General features: G+C 41.8%; 1 protein-coding gene across 2 annotated transcripts in view; it reads left to right on the top strand.

Moving 5' to 3' along the window:
- Positions 1–19,721, top strand: part of nalcn (sodium leak channel, non-selective) — an 83,641-nt gene that overhangs the window by 45,660 nt on the left and 18,260 nt on the right. For both annotated transcript variants that reach the window (XM_030080900.1, XM_030080901.1), the window contains 3 exons: positions 17,739–17,875; positions 19,024–19,165; positions 19,408–19,481. In XM_030080900.1, coding sequence (XP_029936760.1) covers positions 17,739–17,875; positions 19,024–19,165; positions 19,408–19,481 — 353 coding nt within the window. The remainder of the gene's footprint in view (positions 1–17,738; positions 17,876–19,023; positions 19,166–19,407; positions 19,482–19,721) is intronic.

Here is a 19,721-nt window from a genome sequence, read left to right as displayed (position 1 = left end):
CGGTTGTCAAACTGGTACTTAAAAAAACCAAAATGCACACACTTTGTCAAAAAACAATACCCTCTTATTTCCAGGGCCAAATTGAACACAATATTAACTTAAATCTTTAAACAATATAAATACAAGTAACATATGGTAATAATAAACTGTACCGAGTGGAAGTATTGGACATAGCACACGTTGTCACACACGCTGTTGAATTGCAGCGGTGTTTGCTAGCCTACTTGATATGCAAGATTTGTGGTTGGCATTAAATTACTAGACTTACCCGAAGAGGAAAGGCTGCCGTCATCATCATGGGCTGGGACTCTCTTCCATTTGTCCAGGGAGGCCGACACTGGCTGCTGCTGTTGAAGCGCTTGGTCTTGCATCACGCAGATTATCAAACACGGTGCATTGTTCGGCTTTTAAATAAACTCGATGTGTCGCCAGATGCCTCATTAAATCCGACATATTACCTCCCTTGCATGACATTGCTTTAAGGCATCTGTTGCATGTCGCAGAGTCTGCATCCTCCTTAGACGTGAAATGTAGCCAAACCTTTGAGCATTTTGCCTTCGGCATCTTTATTGATCCTCTCACTATCAGTTCTGATCAACAAGTGTGCTGAGTAGCGGCACTGACGTCATGTTCAACAACCGCAAGTTGACGCCGGAACACCAGGGAGCGGCACCGAAATGAGGCACCGAAATTTTGGTTCTTATTCGGTCTCGTTACTACCATTTGCGTCGGAACCGGTGCCCTATTGGCACCGCGTTTCGGTACCCAACCCTAACCTCCAGCAGCAGGGTTTACTGTTATCCCTTTGTTGGGTGCCACAGCTAACTTTGGCTGCTGAGACTGGTGCATACTGGACAATGATGGGTGCTGGCATCGCCGTTGCCAGATGCTGTGGATGACGTAGGCTGCGCGAGTTGGTTGCACTGAATGGTGAAGAGTGTTGGCGTCCCGATGCCAAATTGGCCGACACAGCTGTTGTTGCTGGTGGAGCTGATGGTGGTGTTCTGATGCCAGAACAGAGAATTGGCACCAGTAGAGTTTGACAGTATAGTAGAGTGCTCATTCACCCAACAACCTACCTATCAACCATTCAGTGTTAAAAAACAAAAAACAAAAACAAAAACAAAAAAAAACTAAACAGGTGTCTATGGAAGTAGACATGCACCTTTTACAAAAAAATTAGATAACATCCTCTCTCGCATAGCACCATTATCTGAACTGCAATTTTTTTCTGCTGCTTGTCATCCATTTTTGTTTGTCACATGGCAAAACCTTTGATTTAAACACAAAACCCTTCCTGTTGCTCTTCTGGGGAGAGTGACAGGGTCGAAGCATATGCCCACATGTGGGCAGAGCTCTTTATTTTGAGTGATTTCTTTATTCTCACCTTTGTGGGGCTCTTCTTTGGAAGGATGAGTCATCAGGCAATTAAATGTTAAAAAAGCACAAACCCTGCTGTGTGAAAAAGCTGGCCCACTACAGCGCAGGCACACACACACACACACACTCACAAGAGTATGGTGCTAGTCCCTGCTCAACGGGTGAACTTTAATAAGCTATCTCGTTCATCAAATGTAAATGAAGTGCTGGAGCAGACAAATTTCTAGAGAACTTGCTGTTTGAATGTAGATACAGAAATAGAAAGGCCTAAAATTGGAGCACCCAGTCTATCTCTTAGGATATCTGTGTCCATACAATACCAGAACATGAATTCATAATATCACTGATACACATATGCACACACACGCACACACACACACACACTCAATCGCACATGCTTGCATTGATACTCTATGCATACATAGATGACAGGTCTCAGCTTGCCTGGACAGGTTATTTCCCACCCACAGCTGAGTGATTAGGCGCAGCGACTGTAAAATTGCCTATTTTACAGACGCTTCAATCACAGATGTAGAGCCTGACTATAAATAGACCATAGATGGTGATCACCTTCCCAAAGGACAGGGGTTTTACAGTTGATAATAGCCCAATAGCATGTATAACCTTGCTATAAAAAAATACAATGAGAAACAGATAATGTGCTATTAAATGATTTGATTGGGTTGATAATATTTAAAATTAATGTGACTTTATGACAAACCCAATAAAATAAGACACTCTAAAGCTCTAAAACAATGCTGTTTCAGTGGAATTGCCAGTAATATGGGTCCCAAACAGATATCAATCATTCTTTTTTTTTTTGTGAGAGTTTGACACAGAAGTCCTGTGTGTGTTATCTTCCCCAGGACATTTTTAATCCTTTCCTTTTCACAGTCTGTCGAGCCCACAGACAATTGCTCTGTTCAAATTAATTGGAAATAATGAAACAACAAATTGAAGGTGAATAATCTATTCAAAAAGTGTGTTCATGCAAATCATAGAATTTCGTCTCAAGGTATTATGAGAGTTTGGATCCAAAGAGCCTCTGTGTACCATGTGGAGTCAAATGGGGTGTGGATTTTCACTCATGCACACGACTTGCCAACATGGAGGTTTGGAGTAAGACTGCTGGGGACGTTGTTCACCACCGTGGTTGTCTGAAGTGTCAGAGTAGGCAAATGACAGGTGTGGTTGCTGCCATATTTGGCTTTGATATTAGAGTCACTGTGGGGAAAATGATAAGTGTTTGAAAGTTGTTGGTGACAGCGTATCATGCCCTAACATTCCACCTCCCCGTCATGCTCCATGTGTGTCAGAAATATCAGCAGCAAAACCAGTCAAACATGTCAGCTCCCCTGAGAAACCATTGTATTTTCCATCCATGAAAGACAAACGTGCATGTATGTGTTTGTGTGTGTGTGTGTGTATGTGTGTGCGTGCGTGTGTTATATTGAAATGAAAATTCATGTGCAGTCAAGCTTTGACAGATAAGACCCACCTGCCAATTATGCATACTAAGTGAGCTCTGCACCAAATGATTTTCTGTGTTTGCTGTTGAGTCGGTGTCATACTCTGTTTGATACTCATTGTGCTCTTGTTACATCATGTACCCTAACATCTGGCTTTCATGTGGAGTAGTGCTTGCCAGCAACACATAATGAATAAAAGATAGTCTTGAGAATCATCCATTTAGTGCACTAACATAAGTATACTGTGAAGAGCAAGGAGTTTAAGGTTCCCAGTGATTCTCTGCCATTGTATACTGGTCCATCCATGTAGTTCAGGAGTCTCCTGCTCTCTTCAGCAATTCACTAAAGGGACCCCTGACTGGTTAACTTCCTTTCTTTAGCCATTCCCTGGGTACATTAACATTTTTGTGCAGTCAGCCGAAGTTTGACTGACCCGTCTTGGGAATTCTATTTCCTTTCAAGCATAATAGGCAAGCGGCATCCTATTTAAAACAGTCCTGTGAGTAAGTTGTTGCAGCGTCAGTAGGTGAATATAAAGAGGGAGCTGGTTGTGAGTCATAGAGAACGCACACCTTAGAGGCTAACCTAAAACAGTCTGGTCCTTACAAGATCACCTTATGACTCAGAGCTTAAAATAGAACTACTGTGGTTGAGTTCTCCTTAAAAAATACAGCAGCTGTAACTGACTGACCCAGAAAAATACAACTGAATTTCAGTGTAATGTTTTTTAATACCAATGCCAAATTGACAGCATTTGTGAAACTCCACTCTCTGTGCTTAGTGGAGCTGTAATGAATCAGAGCAGTATGGGTGGAGAAACCAGGCAGCTCTCATTGATCCATAGCTTCATATCCTCATCATTTTTGGTTTACATTTCCACCACCCTCATTCCCTATATATGTGTTACTTCCTATTGAATGTTATTACCATGGCCAGGTCTGTGTATGTGTGTGTGTGTGTGTGTGTGTGTGTGTGTGTGTGTGTGTGTGTGTGTGTGGAGCTGCAATACAACTGCATCTGCCCATGTTGTTGATTTGATAATGACATCATCAATAAGGCATGCGGCTAAAAACATCTGTCATCGTTTGCTGATTATAGCACAGCCTTTCAGGGGGAATGACTTGCATCTGTCAACCCTGACAGACCATTTGTCTTGATTTGGTTTTCATCTGAGAGTTGAGGCCCGAAACGACAGGAGGAACACAGAGGTACGTTGATAATCCCACTGTGATCAAGCAGATCAGCAGTACGCTCGCCGGACCAAAATATCTGCTTGCTTTTGTGCTGTGTGACTGGACTGTGATGTGAGCTGTTGCTGGGTGAAATAGTCCTGAGTCCATGCATTGTAATCACAGAAAGAAAGGGGCTTTAATTTGTTTTATGCATTCAACAACCACCCACCCACATACGTGAACACACAGACATGCAGACACGCAAGAACACACATGGATCATTAGCAATTAAGGAAGCAAGGATACGTGGAGCTGCAGTTAATGAACACCGGGTTTATTCACCATGCCGATGAGCCAGGATCCAGAGGTACATAGCAGGAAGTACTTAATGACGTTCACACACACACACACACACACACACACACACACACACACACACACACACACACACATACAGGCAAGCAGACATGCCAGTCTGTGCTTCACTCATCAATGTTGATTAGGATAATGCATTTATTGCGTGAAATTAGGTTTGGTGGAAAATGAAATGAAGCCCGAGACAAGAGAAAGGGACACAACAGAGGTAAATAGAAGAAAGGGGAGGAAGCAGACACCCCCACAAACACAAAATAGCCTCCCAGGTGTGATGCTGTTCTTAGCTGATTTGAAACACACTGGGGGAACTGCTTTGCTGCTCATGAAATATTTTCCTAAAATTTTCATATGGCACAGCAGAAACATGTTTGTCATTTGCCGCTGCTCCATTAAATACAGTATGTCCCAATTTTTTTTTTTTTTCAGCTACTTTGACAAAGTAGCTGTGAAATTGTATGTATATAAGATGTCAGAGGCATACAGAAACTCCTATTTCTACTCTAGAAAGAAGATGAAAATTCGTTTGAAAAGCTAGTTTGTCCATTTGATGTTGTTGAGGAGACAGCTTCGACCACCTTCAGGCATACCTTAGTTTCCTGCCTGTTAATGCTGTAGCTTCATCTGTGGCGTCACGGGTCGCTGGGCTCTGGGATGGGAGAGACTGATGCCCCATCTCTGGTATCAACAAATCATTCCTGCCTACAGCCCAGTGTCTGCAGGAACAGAGGGGGTAGACTGATACTGGTAAATGTTTATCTCTGCGCCGGCAGGTATCAACCGAATAGAAAAAAAGAAGTTTACCCCTGAGGGCACTGATGATGATGATGTGTGTGTTTGTGTGTGTCTGTGCATGGGTATGAATTGTCGTACTAATAAATCTCAGTGTGTACCCAATAGGTGGTTGTGTTTGTGTGTGTGAGAGAGAGAGGGAGAGAGGGGGGAATGTTTGGCAATCAAACAGGTCCTCAGGCCAGCTCGATGAGTCATGAGGACCAGGTTGGTGTGAATGTTAAAAGGGAGAAAGTAAAAAGCTAGACAGGGAAAGGAGGAGGGAGGTAAAAGCATAACCACCTCGCCTTCATCACCAGTCTTTTCACATTTAGCAAGCAGACAAATGGACGTTTGAGTCCCTTGCTGTGTGCTCGCGGAGCCCTGAGACCTCACACTCTGTCCTTTGACTTTTTCTCTCTTTCTCATACTCAGCCAGATGCTTATTAGAGGAAGAGGAGGGTGTAGCTGCAAGTACTCAAAACCACCGTGTCTGCGGAGGATGTATGACTGGAGAGTGAGGGTCAGCATGTTCTTTGACCCATAATGTTTAATATCACCAAAATCAGCAATCTCTCTCTTACCATTTCTGTTCAGCTGTTTCTTTTTGTCTCTACATTGTTGTACTATTTTATAACATTTGGCACATTGTCTGGAGGTGCAAATAGCCTTCTGAGTGGCCACCACACTTACAAGCACAGGAAACGGCTTTGTTAGGAATTTACGGAGCCAACGAATCAAGCATGTACATGTGAAAATATAAATACATAGTACATATAAAAATATAAACATCCTCTATCTTCTGACCCTTTTCACTTAATATCTTTAAGGTTAAGGTTGTATGACCTGAATGAATTTCCTCATCACAACCTGGAGGAATATTTAAGTGATAATCCTTGATTTGTGATCATCTGATGGTTCAGGGGTGCACAGGACAGACAGTTGCACTTCATAAGGTTGTACCAATTAACCATACTGCCATCTAGTGCAAGGCCCATGCATGTAAAATTTGAATTAAAATAAGATGTTTTTTAAGGTTTTATGGCTTGACTAGATAAATGGGTGTGAGTATGTGTGTGTGTACAGACATAAATGTGTACAAGTATTTGTGTGCTTGACATTAGTGCCTTAAAGCAGCTATGTGTGCAACAGCTAGGAATCAGTTCTGGTATGATGGATGATGGCTGTCCAAAATCCCCAGTTTGTTATCAGATGAACAAACACAGCTCCCTCCCACAGAAACCCATCCTTAATAAACAGGGTGGGGAGCTGCTGAGGGCGAGACCTGAAACAAGAGAGAAATTGTGTGATGTGCCACACAAGTGATCAGATTGCTGAAGCCAGCAAGGTGGAGTGAGTGATGGAGCTGGAGAAAGATGCTTAGGCAGGGGCATATGTACAAGTGCCAACCTTAGGTTCCTGGCATATCTGGTTGTTTGCCTACTTTGTATCAAAGTCTGTTTCAAGTTTTCAGTGCAACAATTCCAGACTTGATGATCATGTTTGACAACATGTTTATCAAGCTCATAGTCATGATCTGGACTCTGATGATCATCTGTGACATTGTAAGCATGTTTGGTGTACTACCCATGCCAATGTTTCCAACTTACACCTGCGAGGAGTCACCAACAGAAGTAGGTCTCCTCAAAAGTTTTCTTCAGCTCTCTTGAAATTATCTGCTCCACACATCGATCAACCTGTCCTAAAAATTAAAGGAGAAAGAAAAAAAGAATAGCTAGAAGGGGGATTTGGAACTGACTCACATGGAGGGAGGTCAATCCCCTCTCCCAACAATAACTTTATCCAGTGTTTGCTCATTACAGAGGAAAATGCACAAACTTGCTGTGATTTGACCATGACAGGGATTGGACCTGATTTGCGTCACTGAAACATGGTTGACTGAGGATGTACAAAACATCCATCCGAAGGGATACCCTTTCATCCAATTTGACTGAGATACTACACAAAAAGGGTTGTAGATGGATTATGCTTGTTTGTAAACATCAACAAACATCATGGTATGTGAAACTGACTGCTCCACTCACTATGGACATTGAAATAATGGCTGATTCATTCAGACCGTATTACCTGTCCCGTGAGTTTTGACAGATCACAGTAATTCTGATGTACCTGGGCCGGACTACGCATTTACAGCTGATCGCATAGCCTCCAGTAATAACAACACACTGTATAATTCTGCCAATGCCCTGGTCCTCCTACTTGGAGATACCAACAGGTGTGATACCACCACACTCTTGCCAAATCATGAACAATATGTAACATCCCCAATGAGACTGAACAAGATTAGTGCTACCCTAGGCTGAACCCTAGATCACTGCTTTAATGTGGATGGCACCCATGTGTCTAGGTCATGCCCTATTCTAGGACAGCCAGATCATGTTATCCACATCCTGCCAAAGTACCATCAGTTCCTAAAGAGGACCAAACCTGCTGTCCAGCGTATTCAGGTCTTGACAAATGACTCAGTGAAAGAATTGAAAGGCTGCTTTCAGGCTAGTGAGTTAGACTTATTTCTCAATGATCATGATTACCTAAATGTTACACAATGACAGTATTGCAAACCTTTGTGCAGACTGTCATTACAACAAAGGAAGTTATAATCTACCCTAACAATAAACCATGGGTTAACCAAAACCTGAAAACCTAAACCTGAAGAAAAAAGCCCATTTTATTCCAGATTTGATGAACAGGACTTCACTTGAGTGTGAAGCTGTCTGCACTGGAATGACCCCTCGCCCTATGATCTTGCAGGAGGGGGAGGTAATCTCTGTGTTTCAAAGGGTCAACCCCCACAAGGCTCTTGGCCCAGACAGACTCAAAGGGAAGGTTCTTAAGGAATGTGCAGCCCAACTGGAATTTATTTTCACCCAGCTGTTCCAAATATTCCTCAACACAAACTGTGTCCCACAGGCCTGAAAGACATCTACCAACATCCCTTTACTGAAAATACCACATGCCAAATCCCTTACTGACTTGACACCCATCGTTTTCACAGAGCATCTAATATGTGAAGAGCTCTCACCTTAACTCCATGCAGTTTGTCTGTTGTGCTAATTGAGGTGTTGAAGATGCTACACTGACTCTTTTGGATAAAGTCCACAGTCATTTAGAAAAAGTCAACACTCATATCTGTATTCTTTATTGATGTGTCTCAAGTCAGTATTTGGCATGAGGTATTTTCGGATAAAGGAATGATGGTACCTGCCTCACTCTTCTCCCTGAGAGGGGTTAGGCACTGTCTTGTGCCTAACCCTTGTCCTGAAAGGTGAGTTTATAGTCTATTACTATACTCAGATATTTGAAGTGGGTGACCTGCTCCGCATTGATCATATGGCCCTCTATACTGATTGGCTTGTAGGTCGGACTTGTGCTGTCTGTTCCCCAACTGCCTCCTAGACACAGCTCCTTGCTCCTTGGTTCTCAGGGAGAAGAGCGAGGCGAGGAAGCGAGTGAGTAAGGAATGAATCTCACATTTAACATTGTCTAATAGTATGGAAACCCCTCAATAAAACAAAAGAACGAACTGAAACAAGTTGTCAACCAGGCCAGCAAGATAATTGGACACAAACAACTCCAACTGCAGGACTTCTTTTCTCAACCCACAACCAAAACAGCAATGCAGATCTACACCCATCCTCTGCACTCAGGCCGCAGACTGAAAATCCCAATGGCCAAGAAAAGCAGTTACAAGACATCCTTTATTCCATCAGCTGTGACCATCCTCAATAAGAGCCAGCTTAAATAACCCTTGGTACCAGAGGTGTAGAACATCTAAGATGCATCACTACGTGGACATGGAAGATTCTGCATCATTACAGTCACAGAGGATAATAGCATAAACTCTGGCAAACTGACTCGCTGTCTTGCACAATACACTCAGCTTATTTTATGAAAGGCGTCAAAGCAAGAGGACGATGAGAAGATGTCACTGCTGCCACCAGTTTAGCCAAGAGTTATGAGATGAACCCAAACTTATGTGGATTATAAAACATTAACACAAATGCTCCATAGGCTGAACCAAACAGCTAACTATTACTGCATCCCACATATTTCATGTTCAAACATATATACTACATCACTGCTCACAAGAGGGACCTTAATTCACACAGAGCATTTCACGAAAAGGCAACTTTGTTGAATAGCTTACTCTGGTATTGAAAAGTTGCTGCCTTTTATATTATAGACTGTTGGAGTCTGATTTTTGAAAGCATTTTCTAAATAAAAGTTCAGATTTATCGGACTTATTTGTCTGTTAGTATCAATCTATGCAAAAATAGCCATGTGCAGTAATTTGGAAAATTGAGGATGCGATATATTGTGATGCATTGAGATACATCAAGATGCATCATGCAGTTGAATTGTTGACAGGTGAATCGTAATCGAATGGAACCGGTGAAGATTCACACCTGTAGTATGTTTTAAAACTTCCACTTGCCACTTAGTCACTTTAAAATTTCATTAATTTCATTTAACATTAATGTATAACTCTTGAGCGGTGTTTTGCATTGTTGTATAGGGTGTGCATTGTTTCATATGCCAGTGCCAAAGACAATTTCCCATTTCATGTATATTTAATGGACAATAAAGTAATTTGAATCTGAAGAGGAGGAAGAGAAGACGACACAGGAGGGAAGACGAGGGATGACAAGAGAGGAGAAGGGAGAAGGGCAGGGTAAGGTTCAGCGTGGGTGTGAATGAGGTTTGGGAGGGGTAGTCGCTGCTTCACAGCTGTGATAGGAACATACCTTGTCACCCTGGCAACAAAGGGGATGGATCACTCCTCTCTTCAAATAACACCTGATTCTTCTCGCTATTGACGTGTGTGTGTCTTTGCCTGTGTGCGTATGTGCCTTCTGTCTGCAGTCTGGTTATTTTCGCTCAATGCTCCACCCATCGTATTTCACGGCACATGCACCCAGTATTGGATATACATTTTGTATGAGGGACTTGAGTTTGGTCAAATGTGTTTTAGAGTGATTGTATTATGGCCTCCAACCGAACATTTTATTATTTATGAATTAAACTGAAAGCCTGTCCTCCATTTACGTGATTTAATGGACCAAGGATTCATTTGGGGATTTAGGGGAGGAGAAGAAAGGCGAGGAAGAGAGAGGGAGTGAAGAAGAAAAGAGCATACGCCTTGGAGAATCCCAGGACAATGACTTCTTATCTCTTGAATGTCACCTTCAGTTTTCAGTAGGAAGATTCTGAAACTCCTGTCACTGTGCCTGCCTATAACTGACACACACAGAAACATACATATTACAATTGAGCTTTGATATATGTTTCGGTCTTTTTGCGTTTGATGACAAAATCACATTGTTATAAATCCATCTGTGGGTTCAGTAAATATTAAACATCGTACTGTTTTCTGTATCCGCCAGGCAGCAGCCTGGAGGGGATCATGCATGTGTATGTGGCTGTGTGCATGTATCTATCCGCAACTAATCTTGCATACTACTGAATCTATTAGCCTGATGTCTTCTGTGCACAGTTATGACTGTATGATCAAGGTTGGTGGTTGCAGTGATTGAAAACCTTTGAAGAAACTGTTTTTTACTGCAGTTGACTGCTAACTCCTCAGTCCTCTTAACTGGCCAATAGGAGTAGTGCTTCAGTCAGGAATCCTGATTGGCAACAGCCAGTCATGTCTTGTTGCCACAGAATCAAAGGCGGTTACAATTGTATCTTCTTGACAGAGATTCAAAAGTTAACCTACATACCAGGGCATGTTACCTGGCATTCTTATGTTGGCATTTTCACTTTGAAATTGACATTTTACATCACTGATCATTTGGAATTGGTCCAGTTTTGCATTCCAAGGGAAGACAATTGTGGCTTGTATTCATTCCAAAAAACATCACAGCATTGCGGTCATTTGAAAACAGTCAATAACGTCAACCAGCTGCTTAAATGCCTTCATAGGTTGACTTATCACTTATGACGGTTGTGCACTGGGCAACATTTTGGTCAACATGACCAACAGCCCGCCCTGCAGTTCCTGTTCACCACCCACATGCCACCAGACACACCTGCTGACTGTACTGCTTTAGTTTTATAAATGCTTTTACCAAATATTCATAAATCAATTTGAACAGTAGTAATGCATAGGTTGCTTTGTTTTTTGAGTGAACTCACCCATTCATCATATCATTTCAGCTCCAATATGCTGCAAAAATATGCAGCATTTCTAGTAAGCGCATTGGGACTGAACCAATAAAAGGTTAATGATGCAGTTTAAGCACTTAAGAATGTGTAACCACTATTTAGGAGGATTTATTCTTTGATTGGATTTTATACTTAAGCAATAATATGGGAGATGACATTCTTTGCTGAAGTTATGGGTAGAGTGGTAATAGAAAATGTACAAAGTGCAGTCAAGTTTAGGCAAGTAGCTGTGTTTTTTTTTGGAAATGTCAGCTGTAAACTGAAAAGTAGATACACACTCAAAGCACAAGTGCCAGGAGAGCACAAGCAGACGTGCACACAGCCTCTGCCTACCAGCTCTGCAGTCTTTACTCTGATTATGCTTAAGTACACTCCTGATAAATACAGTGTCTCAGTTCTGTTTTTGTGTATTACCATTTGCAAAAACAGCTTTTTATTCCCACATATATAAAATTAAAATGTCTGTATCATTATGTGGTTATCTCTGAATTCCATTTTTAAACACATTTGGTTAAACACAGCACCGTAACGTGGAGACACACACAATTGCACACAACATGGTTTGGGGTATCCAGAGTTGTTGTAGGGTGTCAGAGGTTTGGGCCAGAGAAGTGGTCTGGGTAGTTTACAGCTTGTGTGGCTTTACAGCAGCTCCAGAGCACGGCTCATTACCCAGCTAATGAGAGGAGAGGGTGACCCTGCTAACCCGCTCTCAACTCTTCCTCCCCTGGGTGCTGCAGCTGCACCGGCCCAAAGGCCTTGGGAACCCAACCAAGACTGCGAGGGAACGTAGGGCTCTAGTAGCTTAGCAAGATTCAGCATGAACCACACATAATTTATGATTTCCAGGTATGTCCTTATGTATTTCAGTGTTGATATATTAAGGAGTGTCTAGGAAACACTGGCTCATAGTGAGAGAGCGAATTTAATGCATGCACCATTATTGTTCTGGTCTGGTGATCAGTTGCCTTTCAGCTGTGCTCCATGATGGATAACACAGAAAGCAAGGCTGTGGTGTACATACTAAGATGAACATACTCTTCACACACCATATATGTACATGTGGTGCTGCTGCATTCATACACACACACACGAGAGCAGCAAACATGCAGTTGTTCCTGGAGAACGGCAGACCCCAGTATGTTAATGGTAATGAACGTCCTCCCACAGGCTTGTGTGTATTAGTGTGTGTGTGTGTGGGCAGCAGTTATGTGGGTGGGTGTTCATCAGTCTCCCATTGTTCCATTGGCTATTCTCACAGATATTCATATTCTATATTTGCATGCCTCCGAGGAACTTTATAAACAGCACTCATCAGAGAGTTCAGAGGATTACACATTTGGAAAAATGTGTGCTCACACTCCTAACAGAGACTACAGTTGAAGCTTTTGGTTTTATGAAGGCTTTATGCCAAAATGCTACCATCTCAAATGGCCAAAAAATGGTTCACTAAGCGAGGCCTTTTGACTTCTGTAATATTTTTATATACTGCTATTTCAGTGATTCCCTTGTTGTTTTCTGGCAGTAAGCGTTGGTTGTGTAAGGGAGTGTAAGATTATTAAATATCAGACATTTTCTACTTCCTCCTTTGCATGGTGGATAAATTGAAGCAATTCAATGAAAGAGGTTGCTTGCTCCAACTGGATCCATTTTCTGTTCAAATCCATTAAGTTCATGTTTCTCCATGCACAGCAGTGTGCTGGCCCAGGGTGCTGATGAAAACAGAAACCACATAAATTCACAAATGAATAGGTTCATCTCACCCCAATACGCCTTCATCCAGTCTGCCCTCAATAGTTAATATTTATCATAGCACAAGTGTTCCTCCTGTAGCCCTGTTTTGTTAAGTGTTGTCACCTGTGTCCTGTTAACCCAGACTGCTAGTCCCTCCTCCTGTGTTTCCCTATCCTGTCAGCTCCCTGTGTCAGTTCCCTGTCTCCCCTTGCCACCTGTACCTGCTTGTGTTAATTGCCTTTGTGTGTATTCAAGTCCTCTGTCTAGTCACATCCTACTGTTTGTCTCGCCAGTTTGTCAGTGCAGTCTGTTCCCTTGTGTAGTTCCAATCTGTTTTGCCTTTCCCTATGTGTTAAAGTCATCCCCGTCACTCAGTTTGCCCCTGCTCCTGAGCAACACTTCATGTGACAACCAGTGCCAAAAACATGTTGCTAATGGCACATCTTTGCCAGTTTGCATATGTTTGATAATTAGGAATGGATGAGGAAATACACCTAGATTTACAAACCAGTGTTCTGTTCCTTTTGTTGCAGGTCAAATTCAGATTGAAGACTGTAGGGCCCCCACATAATCAGACAAATAGGACAAGGCTCAGTCCTAGAATTGTGAAGTAAAGGTGTGTGAGTTGATGTGTTTAGTTATTTGTGGTATGGAATTATACAGTATATCTTGTAATTATCATAATAGTATTTGTTATCATTCATGGTTTTTAGTGTTTTTTTGTTTGTAATAACAAGTGACCAGTATATGCGAGGAGCAAAATGCAGTTGATACTGCACAAGAGGAGCTCCAAGCCCCTCTACCTCCCAGCCGGCTATCACTACATATCAGACTCTTTCTTTTTGTTCTATCATCAAGGCTCAGAAGCCACACAGTATCAGCAATAACCAGACCTATTCAGTCTGTACTGGGCTCCTTATCTGCAGTTGTTTGGAGACTGAGATCATTATTTTTCCTCTGGTACGCCAACTGCTCTATTATATCTATGGTTGAGTGTTCTCTCATGACAGCGGTCAGCATTAGTTGTCTTCCACCTTGCCTCGGCTAAGAAGGCTGTGGAAATCCCTAACGTAAAGGTCCTAGCTCAGCTAAGCCTGAAATTGGTCTGAATAGTAGGGGAAGCCGAAGCAGGTCACCTGAATGGCTCTCAAGGCAAAACACATTAGTCTCGGCTCCACTGCCACAATACCACACATTACATCTAATCCATGGCAAGCACAGCAATGCTTTTGATTTATCAACCATTTACTCAGACAGAGAAATACGCCTTATTTTCTGCTGGCCACACGTATGGACACACACACACACACACATGAATCCTGCCATGTGAAGACACGGGTTTGCTGTGTACATAAACAGAAAATTAAAAACATGTACAAACATTCACAGGGAAACATGCACACATATTTTTTCACACATAAATACACAGACACACGCTTGCGTATGCATACCACGATAACATACCACATGAGTTTTGACATACAGACGTGTGTCCGCATGCTACTGCACTGCTTTTGTATTCGGGCACTTTCATACATGAGAGAGTGATCCCACTCTTGTTTGATATCATGTAAAGCCAACAATCGATAGTGAATGGATTGTGCTGGTATGTGCTTTATACCTGAGCTCCCACTAATTCATGTGTGTCTTATCGACCCGGTGTATTGACCCGGCTGGAAGACCAATGCGTTAGCACATACAGTTAATAGTGATCTACAGCAACCTACTGGTACACCTCTGTGCTCCTGCTTACCAGGTGAACCTCTGACAGAACAGCATTACACCACATCAATACACAGGGAAACTATACATTTACACTCTAATACTTTGTTGCACAAAATACTAAAAAATCTCTGCACATAAGTGCCCATAAGGCGTGATAGAGCTTTCCTGAATAAAGGATTCTAAATGGCTCATGGTATAGTCAGTTAAGGATTGTTTTCCTAGGATAAACTAAAATTAAATGGAAAGCTGTTTTGCTTAATTTTTTTCAATAGTGGGTGGATCCTCAGATACTGCTTATAAATAAATGAATAGATAAATTGAAGAGTATGAATAAGTTAGCTGTTTAGACGAACTGAGGACTAAGTGCCTAGCTCACATTAAATGTATTTATGAGGGAAGATTTAAACAGATTATTTTGGAGTGTGTGTGTGGAGTTTGAAGTCTGTTCTCCTCCCTGCAGCTCAGTTTTTTTTTCTACTAGGAAAACAGTGAGGAAGGAAGAAGTATAGAGCAGAGCGGCAACAAGACAGTGAACAGAATGTAAAATTGAGATTGAGATTTTCAGACTGGGGCAGTCGTGTACAGAGAGACATGGATTGATGTTTGCTTTGATGGAAAAGAACAAATTTTCCTAAAGGTGGAGGAAAGGAGAGAATGAAGGAGATCTACAGAGACAGCACCACGGGGTGCTGGAGGAGTGATGGTGTAGTGAGTTTAGCTGTAATAGGATGCTGCTGCAGATAAGAGTGTGGAGCTGTGGCTAAACTGTACATCTCGCTGAGTTGGCTCCATTGACCAGGATCTGTGGGACCAGCAGCAGGGTCCGTATTAATGCTGCAGTGTGTGTGTACATGCACACATGCGTGCGTGTGTGGTGTGTGTGTGTGTGTGTGTGTGTGTGTGTGTGTGTGTGTGTGCGCCTGTGCTTGCATCAGTACATGCTTATTTGTGAATTTTACTTGCAGGGCATTCAATAGCCAAATCTAAAGGTACTATTTGAGATGACTGCAGCACTTTCTGCAAGTTTCCTCCAGCAAACTGCACTATGAGAAAGAGTCTTACACCACACACACACAAACACACACACACACACACACACACACACACACACACATATATATCTTAAAGTTTACTTCGCACTTAAGTTTTTATTTTCAATTCTAAATCACTGTAATAGACCAAGAAGGTTATGTTTTGTCGATGCTCAAGCCAGTCTTAATCCACTTATGTTTTTCTAATCACCGCTTGACCCTTGCTTTATACTGTTTCGAATTTATGATAACACTTCTTTTGAATTGTGTTCATAAGACTGACATAACACTGTCATAACGGTGCCATTATAGCTGTCATTTGTGGTAATGAATATGTATGACTGTCATTAAGTGTCATTCCCCTTATAGTTGGCGTTTTAAAGTGACTGAATTGATCCAATGAAACTTAATGACAGCAGTAAGAAATATTCATTTATGTCCATGACAGCTACTGTATAATGTCACGGTAATAATAGTGTTATGTCAATCCTATAAACACATCTTCAAATTAAGTGTTACTGAATTTATGTTTTAAATTTAGCACCCTTTTTTTCCATACTGTATGTCCAGGTTCAGATTTAACTTATGTTGAATTTGTTAACTTTTTTTTTTTTTTTTTTTTTTTTTTTAACCTATTTTAGCCTGTGCTGTTCTGCCCTCTGCATCCTTGACTACTATTTTATCCGAGGCCAGTGTTGGGATTTTGCATATACTGTAGACAGAAAACCTAGGCAAGCAAATATTGGTGCATAATTCCATCTTTCACACTATATCCCTCACCCACTCAGGGCTGAAATAAAGAAACGTACATACATTTTAGGCTGCCAGAAAAAATGGAGTGGATAGACAGATTACCATTCCTCATTTGTCAGGTCTTCCCTTCCCTTAACTGTTATCTCCTAAGAAACACAAGGGGCTGTTTCAGTGTGTCAGTAGCTTACAGTTAGACAGGAGCAAATAGAAATACCAACACACACACATACACATGAAGGGAAACGGGAGATGGAGGGACTTTCATAGTTGAGGACAGACACACCGTATAACTAACAGAGAAATGAACATTCACCAAGCCCAGCCAATATGGAGGATGGCAGTTGCCTGCTTTGAATTATAAACTCCAATTCACCGTTTCTCCATTTGCAGTTCACCTCTAGGCCTAATCTGACATGCATTAGGGTTACCTCGGGGCACCCAGACAGAGAATACCTACCGAGGAATTTCAATCAGTCTCCCCCATATGTAATTAAACGGAAATAATTGGTTTTATTTCCTTTGTCATCTCTTTTTATGTTGCCAGCCTGTGCCATCACGCACAGGCCTGCATGCATGCACATTATTCTAGCCGTCATTACCTTGTCTTCCGCATTACCCATTCCAAAGTAATCTTTTTCCTTCTTTTTTTCTTTTGTTGCCTCCTCCACCCTTCTTTTATGAAAGTAAGTGGGATCTCATGCTTAATGTGGTTGTCTGTATGTGGTCTCCTGTGTGTGTTTTCCAGTAGGTAAGTGTGTTGCTGCCATCATCTGGCAGAAACATATAACTGCAGTCTTAGAGCATTGATAAAACCACTCTATTTTACTTTTTTTTCTCTGGTAATCCAGGCTTAATCTTCTTTACTTTCACCATAAATAGTATTCCAAGGATAACTTCATACACAGCTCCAAATCCCAAACCTTACTTTGTCCACACTTGAGTCACCTGTGTTTCTCTCTCCCTTTGTAGCCAAGTCTAATCTCTCTCCCTCATCGTCATCATATGGCTGGCCCTTTTATCTTCTTTGCCCTGCTTTTTCTTTGATGAGCTCCTGCTTGAATTATCCCTCTCTCTCTCTCTCTCTCTCTCTCTCTCTCTCTCTCTCTCTCTCTCTCTCTCTCTCTCTCTCTCTCTCTCTTTAGCTGAAGCAAAGTGAAGCAAATGCTGACACCAAAGAGAAGCTCCCTCTGAGACTGAGGATCTTTGAGAAGTTCCCTAACAGACCTCAGATGGTGAAGATCTCCAAGCTCCCATCTGATTTCACCGTGCCCAGGATCAGGTACACTGTCACAGGCGCACACATAGACATTTTAATAAGCTGCACAACCAGTAATCTGGGTATTGTACAGAAATGAATGTCCATTTTGCCGCTCTCTGTCCCAGATTGATGTAACACGACAGTGATTCAGCCTATATCCAGTTCATGAAAGCTTTTACATTCGCTGTTCTAAACAGCCAGTGTCAGGCAGGTCTTTGCTCTCTTTTAAAAAGAAAAATGCTCTGATGCACAGGAAGTGAGACTTACCCATTATGGCTAAACAGACAAAGAAAAGAGCCTCAATCTGTTTGAACTGCAAATCTGTTTTATTGACCGGTGATCTCTGTGAAGTGCAAACACATCACAGCAATGGGTACTTTGCTGTTGTGAAATCTATTTTCGAGGCATTGGATTATTTTGGAATATTTTCAGGGTAATGTTGTCAGCTGATGGGAAATACCTTAGTTAGAGTCTGTTGCATGACAGACTCTTATCCATACATTTTATTATTTTTTTTTTACAGTTCATAATTACACTCTCATCTACTATCACTTGTGACTGTTTTAGTTCCACCTGGAGGCAAATAAAGAAGTTGAAGTGTTAATTTGACAAGGGCATCTCACTTATTGTAATAACTTAAGTGAGCATAACAGTTTGAGGAGACACATGGCCACTGATGTACGCAATAGTGGGGATCGAACCTGTGACCCTCTGCTTACAGGACTGTAATGAGAATATTATGCTGAACTCTCTCATAGTAGATAGGAGCAATCGATACTCTGAGGTAATGTATGCTATGTGCTGTTTAGCAGGAGAACTAAACTGTATCCAACACAGAAGACCTCATAATCAATTTCATCATTTAGAGGTTGATTAGTGCACAGCTGGGGCCTTCTCTCGCCCAGACACTCCACTCCACAGCCCATCTGCCGGGCTGACGCAACGATAATTTAAGACAAAAATGTTTTGCGGATGGATATCCGCTCCTTCCCGCGATTTTACCTTGAATGGCTTGCTTTTTACGATAATATGATTGTGATTACCTCTTTTGTTCTCAGGCATAAGGATACATATGGTTGGAAAATATGCATTCAAATCTATTCCATGTGAAATATTCTGTTTCTCTCTGTGTGTGTGTTTGTGTGTGTGTTCTTACATGTGGGCTCCAGGGAGAGCTTTATGAAGCAGTTCATTGATCGGCAGCAGCAGGATACCAGTTGTTTGTTCCGGCGTCTCCCCTCCGCCTCGTCCTCCTCCTGTGACCATTCCAAACGCTCAGCCATTGAAGATAACAAGTACATCGACCAAAAGGTTCACACACACACACACACACACACACAACTAAATAAAGTGGCTAATGACAAATCTATATCTATAGATAGATAGATAGACAGATTAATCATAGCAATAATAAATACAAGAGCAAGAGCAAATTTGACCCAGTGTTGACAGTGGTTTGTATAGTGTGTATTTGGATGATATACTATATTTAACAGACTACAAACCAGCGGATAGTGGGCTGACTTTCTTGTAAGCAGTGTGTGTTCTCTCAGCTTCGCAGGTCAATATTTAGCATCCGAGCTCGCAACCTCATGGAAAAAGAAACGACTATCAATAAAATCCTCCGGTAAGACATATGTCTACACCTCCGTTCAAAATCATGCATTGTTGTGTTGTTAACTCTGACATTTCTGAATGATTCATGTAACACACACTTTCACCGGAGACCTCCTAAAGCAAATTGATCTAATTAGCATGCGCCATTCATAGCTCATCCAAAGTCATGGACTAGATCCCAGTCCTGATGTGGGTGAATCTGATAATATGTGTGCATATTAGATATAGCATTTCTGTCGCAGCACTCTAA

This window comes from Myripristis murdjan, chromosome 21, assembly GCF_902150065.1.
Source record: "Myripristis murdjan chromosome 21, fMyrMur1.1, whole genome shotgun sequence".
In the NCBI taxonomy this organism is placed as follows: Eukaryota; Metazoa; Chordata; class Actinopteri; order Holocentriformes; family Holocentridae; genus Myripristis; species Myripristis murdjan.
Note: the sequence above shows the minus strand (reverse complement) of the source record. Positions and strands in the feature narration are given on the sequence as shown.